The sequence below is a fragment of the Octopus sinensis genome, linkage group LG9, assembly GCF_006345805.1.
Source record: "Octopus sinensis linkage group LG9, ASM634580v1, whole genome shotgun sequence".
Classification (NCBI taxonomy): domain Eukaryota; kingdom Metazoa; phylum Mollusca; class Cephalopoda; order Octopoda; family Octopodidae; genus Octopus; species Octopus sinensis.
In genome coordinates, this window is record NC_043005.1 from 90,577,128 (window position 1) to 90,584,307 (window position 7,180).

Here is a 7,180-nt window from a genome sequence, read left to right on the forward strand (position 1 = left end):
TATTATACTAGCAGGGTTTGTTTCAACCCTTTAGAATAGGAATTTTTGAAAAGTAAAAATTTTGCATTATGTAGCTTCTTATTCTCTTTAAGTGAACATTTTTCTGGTTGAAATACACCAAAAAATGGCGACACAGCAGTCAAAAAATGGTTAAAAAATAGGGATTTTCATAGAAAAAAAGCACGTTTTTGATGTAAATAATTTTTTGTGTTAACATGGTCCGATTTGAATTTTTTCTTCTACGGCATGAAGAGCAAGCCTTCTTCTATCATAATCTCAATTTTGGTCAACTTGCGCTGCAGGGTTTCGGAGGAGATAGTGTTAGTTGAAGGCTACCAAACCTGCCATACACAGACAACTTCAGCTTTATATATAGAGAGGTTTTGTACCACATCTTGTTTGTGATTGGTGACCATCTTTGCTTTCTTGTGCCTGCTCCAGTCATTCTAATTTTTGCACTGGCGTTCTCAGGAGGGAACTCCTGTAGTGTGATACAAGAAGCCAGCACCATTTTGTACGAGATCTCACCTGCGGCCATTGCCAGGTCCAAGACAAGAGCAAAATCTCACCTACAACCATGTTTACCATGCACGAGACCACAGCGAGGCTCTCGTGGGCAACATCTATTTAAGGAGGTGTATTGATCAACACGTTCTTTTCTCTTGCATTGGCACTCACGTTGAACAACACTAGCAGCTCACAGAAGATTCTTAACCTGCTCTAACTTTACCCGTTATCTCCAGAGGTAATGTACCTCTTGCGAACGGGGCTAACGAACTACATGCTGACATACAGATGGTCCCCGGGGCGCAAACCCCATGAAATGAGAACCAAATAAACAACGATTGAATTGCATCTGCTTGTAAGCCTCTTCTTCTTTGAGTTCCAGAATCCTAAGACTACAAAAAACAATTGTAATGGGAGAAGGAGATACTCCACAGGTATCAGGAACCTTCTGGTCCCATTATAGAAATTTTCTGTACGAAGGCGCAGGAGTGGCTGTGTGATAAGTAACTTGCTTACCAACCACATGCTTCCAGGTTCAGTCCCAGTGCATGGCATCTTGGGCAAGTGTCTTCTACTATAGCCTCGGGCCGACCAAAGCCTTGTAAGTGGATTTGATAGACGGAAACTGAAAGAAGCCCGTCGTATATATGTATATATATATATATATATGTGTGTGTGTTTGTGTGTCTGTGTTTGTCCCCCTAGCATTGCTTGACAACCGATGATGGTGTGTTTATGTCCCTGTCACTTAGCGGTTCTGCAAAAAGAACCGATAGAATAAGTACTAGGTTTACAAAGAATAAGTTCCGGGGTTGATTTGCTCGACTAAAGGCGGTGCTCCAGCATGGTATCGGTTTATCAATTTTTCAGCTCATCGATTGTTTTTTTTTTTTTTTGGAGTCCTAAGTAATGCAGGCATCCAGTTTGAACAAAATATGTCAAAACTGGTAAAAGTCATGGTTGAAAATGGGGTGTAGCCAATTTTTGTGGGAAATTCTTATCTGCCTCCCCCCAGACTAAGTAAACCTGTCTCCTAACTCCCCTTCTGGCAATCTGATACAATTCCCTACTATCACCGTTCTTCTAATCCTTCCATGCCTGTTTCTTTTCCCTTATGACTCTGTCAACTACACTGTTCCATCACCACATTACCTTGAGTCAAGAGGGGACTTTGCACCATCCACAGATCTGGTCAATAGCCCTCAACAGGTTGTCCTGTAGGAACCCCCAGTTGTCTTCCATATCATGTGATGCTATATCCCCCTCTATTTCGTCAAAAGATTTGAGTAATACGTTTCTAAATCTCTGTCCATTCACAGGATCCTTAAGCTTCCAGACCCTTCTTCTCCAAGCTGGTCGTCTTCTGGGCATCCATTTAGCCCTGATTCTGAAGTTGCTAACTACTAATCTATGTTGTGGGGTGCATTCTTCACCTTGGAAGGTTTGGGCATTTATTTGTAGCCATCTTTCCCCATTTCCTGGTGAGAACTTAATCAATTTGACTAGTGTGTCCACCAGATCGGTAGGTAAATAGGTGACCATAAGATCATTTGCATTGCAGAACTCCAGCAGCCTGGTTCCCTCCTCATTGTGGGAACCAAAACCATAGCCACCATGTATGCCATAGAAGTCCTCTGCACATTGTCCAACATGCCCGTTGAAGTTGCCAGCCACAAAGAGAAGGTCCCTGTCATTTGTTGAGGAGGTAGTCTGCAAGAGGGGGTCATAAAATCAATCTTTCTCTTCGTCAGTTAGCCCTGGCTGAGGGGCATAAGCTGAGATAATGGTTGCTAATCCATGTTGCAGCACTAATTTAATCTTAAGTATTCTATCACAGACTCTGACTAACTTGATTACCTTATCAACCCATTTCCCTGCAAGAAGTATACCCATGCCCCCGGCCCCATCACTGTTCCCTACCCAGAAAATCTTATATCTATGTTCTTTGTCTGTGAGGAACCTAGCAGAACTTCCTCCCCATCTAACTTCTTGGATGCAGCACAAATCTACACATCTTCGTTCAAGCATTTGAACAATCTCACCAGACCTACCTTTCAACATGCCAGCATTAAGTGTGCCAACTCTGAGGGCGTGGAAGGTGTGGGCCCGCAAAACCCTGGGATGGAAGACAGCAGCATCATGTACCTGAAAAGAAAGCTCACATTTGGCAGAACTCATAAACATACAATAGCTTTCAGTCTGCATACACTACACCATCATTTTATGCACTACATAATTACTGCATTACATAGGAGATAAACCCTAAGTAGGAATGGGGGGAAAAATTAAGCCTTTGGAGGTGTTCATGGGAAAGACATCTGATAGAAGTCAGAGGATAGAGACTTCTGGTATAGGTGGTGGGGTGGGAAGGGAGGGTGCACTGTGAAACGGCAAAAACTCAGGCTGACAATATGAAAGAATAGTAATAATAATAATGAGATAGAACTGGGCATTTGCATTCTTAGCTAGAGCTATAACCAAAAGTTTTCGGTCAGCCAAGGTGTGACAAAATTAGATAAATGAATGAATAAAATGACAATAATAAATGAGTGAAAGAGAGGAAGAAGGGAGAAAGAGGGGGTTGAGTGAAGGGACCTTAAGTTTTTTCTCAAAACATATTGGCATGGAAGACAAAACTGTGTTTACATAGATAGATAATGAAATATATAGCTAATGAAATTAAATAATAAAGTAATTATAATTTACATTGAAAAAGAGGTTTTAGATGTGTGCTAAGTTGGAAAACAAAGTTGTTTATCTGAACACCTTGATTTCTACTCCATGTGGTGAGGTATTAAAATACGAGGTAGAAGAATCTGAATGAGCTAGTTTGTATAGGGTGGAGTGGGGTGTTGGGAGAAGCAAGTGGTTAATGAAACTGAGAGAGAAAATGAAGAAGAAGAGAGAGACCAGAGTTAAGCTGGTTGAAGACAGAACATGAGGAGATGGAATTTTAGAATTTAGGGTAACATAACTGAATGAATAGGTTTAACATTGCTGCTGCCAGTGTGAAAAAAAAAATAATATATATATATATCATCATTTAAAGTCCGTTGTCCATGCTGGCATGGGTTTGACGGTTTGACCAGGGCTAGTAAGCTGGAAGGCTGCACCAGACTCCAGTCTGATTTGGCAAGGTTTCTACAGCTGGATGCCTTTCCTAGCGCCAACCACTCCGAGTGTGTAATGGGTGCTTTTATGTGCCACTGGTATGGGTGCCATTTGTGTGACACCGGTACCTTCCATGACTGCAATTTTGCTCAGTTTGATGGATCTTCTTCTCAAGCATGACATAATGCCAAAGGTCTCAGTCATTGCCTCCATGAGGCCCAACACTCAAAAGAAATGCAGCCACTTTGCCTCCTTGGGGCCCAGTGCTCAAAAGGAACTCAACCACTTTGCGTCCGTGAGGCCCAGTGCTTGAAAGGAACTCAGCCACTTTGCCTCTATGAGGTCCGATACTTGAATGGTGCTCTGTACATACCACTAGCATGGTTGCCAGTTACCTGGTACCAGCATCAGCCATGACTGTGATTTCACTTGGCTTGATGGGTCTTCTCAAGCGCCGTGTACCGCCAAAGGTCTCGGTCACTAGTCATTGCCTCTGTGAGGCCCAAAGCTTGAAGATCATGCTTCACCACTTCATCCCATGTCTTCCTGCATCTGCCTCAACCACAAGCTCCCTCTAGGAGCAGAAATCCTAAAAACACGTACAGTGTATGATCTTGGGATTCATTTGAGCAACATTGCATCAATGGAACAGCTGAGCTACTGGGACTCTACTCCCTAGAGTGAAGATGGGAGAAAACTGCAACTTTACTCCCTGGAGCAAAGGCATGAGACATATGCAATTATCTACATATGGAAAACTCTAGAGGGGCTAGATCCTAATTTTGGCATTGAGTGTTATACAAATGCCAGAACATTCCACCATTGTATTGTACCAAAGATACCATCGACTCCATCTAGATGCAGGACCAGGTACTGCAATAGTCTAGGGTAGGTAATCCAGATAGACAAGCACACACACACACACACACAAAAGAAGACTGAAACACATGACCATATACACACACAAGGAGATAGAAGTACACACACAAACACACAAACTCATGGATATACAGAATACACATATATAAAAACGTACACACATACATATATATATGCATACACACACACATACACACATACATACACACATGCATACATACATACACACATACATACATATGTGTATACACATGCACACTTATGCACACACATGTGCACAAACAAACAAACAAAAAGAATGCAGCTCTGTAGAGGTTGCAAGACAACGAAATTTTAGAAAAAATAAATAAGTAAATGGGTGGAAATTAATTCAGTGAATGTGTTAATTAATAAGGCATTAAAAGAGAACGACTCTCCTCAGACACAATACTATATGCGTGTGTGTGTGATTTGTAGAAAACACAAATCCGGAGAGGAAGCACCATCTAAGCTGTAGAGTGGTGTATATTTTAATGGGGAAGGCCAGTTTATGGAATTACCCTGAGTTTTCCATCCATAAAGGGTCTAGCTTTACGGCATATTGTCAGATCCCAAAACCTGTTTTGAAGAGGTCTTAGGTCAACAGGTTTTGGGGTCTGACGATATGCCATAACGCTAAACCCTTTATGTTCAGGAAACTCAGGGTAATCCCATAAACTGGCCTTCCCCATTAAAACACACACACACATATATATATTTTCATATGTATATATATTTATATATGAACATATATATATGTATATATATATATTTATATATGCATATATATGAATATAAATTTTATTTGTTAGGGAATAAAAATTCCGGCATAACAGAGGTTCAAATTATTCTCAATGAAGAAATATATTTTAATTTAGAGATAGTAGACCCCTACATCTCACCATATAAAAAAGAATTTTTATTTTAAATACCTACTGTTTTATTACTTGGCAACACGTGTTTCATGAGGTACATCCTCCGGTTACTAAACCACTCCGTGTTTTCCTGGGACCCTTCTTAAAATGTAACCCAAATCATCAGGCCCTTATATCACTTTATCATGAGGATGTACCTCATGAAACACGTGTTGCCAAGTAATAAAACAGTAGGTATTTAAAATAAAAATTCATTTTATATGGTGAGATGTAGGGGTCTACTATCTCTAAATTAAAATATATATGTATATATATATATATATATATATTATATATATATATATATATATATTAAATTAGAGATAAAACCACTATTAAGCAAATCAAACAGTGAAAATCATAAACCAATACATAGAAATAAAATTAATTAATAAAATATAAAATTCAAAATTTAAATTTAAAGTTAAAATTTTTAAAATTATTTAAATAATTTATACCTATAAATTTATATATATATATATATATATATATATATATATTATATATATATATATATTTTATTATTATTATTATTATTATTATTTTGTATGTATGTATGTATGTATAGTGAGAAATTACAAAAAAAGCAAAAAACGAAGACAGGTGTGTAAACAACAAACAGATGTATTAGTTTAATGCTCAGGAAGTGAGAAAAATCTTTTACATTTCAAGCCTACGCTCTTCCACAGAAAGGAACACAGAAATAAACAGGGATAGAAAACAGAAAAAGGTACAGTGGCAACATATATATATATATAAAATTAAATGGGTGGCTTAGTAATTTTGCCTTTATATATAATATAATATAATATACACATGTAATAAAATAGGATTTTTTCTCAGCAAGTACAAAAAATTTATTAAAATGAAATTGAAACTCAATAAAGAGTTGCTTTTTAAAACCTTTAGAAACATTCTCTTATTTTAGGGTGAAAAGCAAGGAGCATACCATTAACTTACCATTAACAAGGCCATGCTATCTGGGGGCCACGTATCTTGATATTCTTTCGTTTCTTCAATATATGTGTAAGTGTGTGAAGTTTGTAATAAACTGAGATGCAAAAAAAAAATGCATCAAATAAGTAGAAGATTTGAAGTAGGGTTTTTTTTTTTTTGCTAAATATAAATTTAATTTACCAGAAAACAGGATAACAGTTCTAATAATTAAACCAATCCTTTTGAATTTAGTTGGATGTGAAGTGATTATGTATTTTCCATTCATCGTTGATTCTCATGCATTCACACAAACAGGATTTTGTACTATAATAATTCTTTTGTTTTACAATTGACGCTTGTATGGTTGGTATGGTTAAAAAGTTCACTTTCCAACTGTGTGATTATTGGAACCCCCTCCCTCACTGCATGCCACTTTGGGCAGTTGTCTTCTACTATAGCCCTGGGCAGGCTTGGTTTTGAGTCCCCACTTATTCATCATAGTCCTCTTGGCCATAACAGATAAATTTATGATTTCCAGGTTGCTCCTGGAAGTTTCTGGATGCTGATGACCTTGTTTTTATGGCTGAAACTGTTGTAGAATTAGAAAATAAAATTCAGATGTGTGGGAGCAAAACTTGGAACCAAAGTGCTTCAAAGTTAACTTAACAAAGCCCAACGTTCTAGTAAGCAAGAAAACAGATAAACAACCAATCCCTTTAGGAAACTGGCCTTGCTCAATATGCATAAAAGGTGTGAGAAGAAACTCCACATGGTACACCAAGTGAAAGTTATGAACGTATGAGAGAGGTGCAGTG

The 7,180-nt window shown here is 38.1% G+C and overlaps 1 protein-coding gene across 1 annotated transcript in view; it reads right to left on the reverse strand.

The window, feature by feature from the left end:
• Positions 1 to 6,467, reverse strand: part of LOC115215658 — a 27,114-nt gene extending 20,647 nt beyond the window's left edge. The window contains exon 1 of the mRNA XM_029784916.2: positions 6,390 to 6,467. Coding sequence (XP_029640776.1) covers positions 6,390 to 6,404 — 15 coding nt within the window. The 5' untranslated portion in view covers positions 6,405 to 6,467. The remainder of the gene's footprint in view (positions 1 to 6,389) is intronic.
• Positions 6,468 to 7,180: the final 713 nt, after the last annotated feature.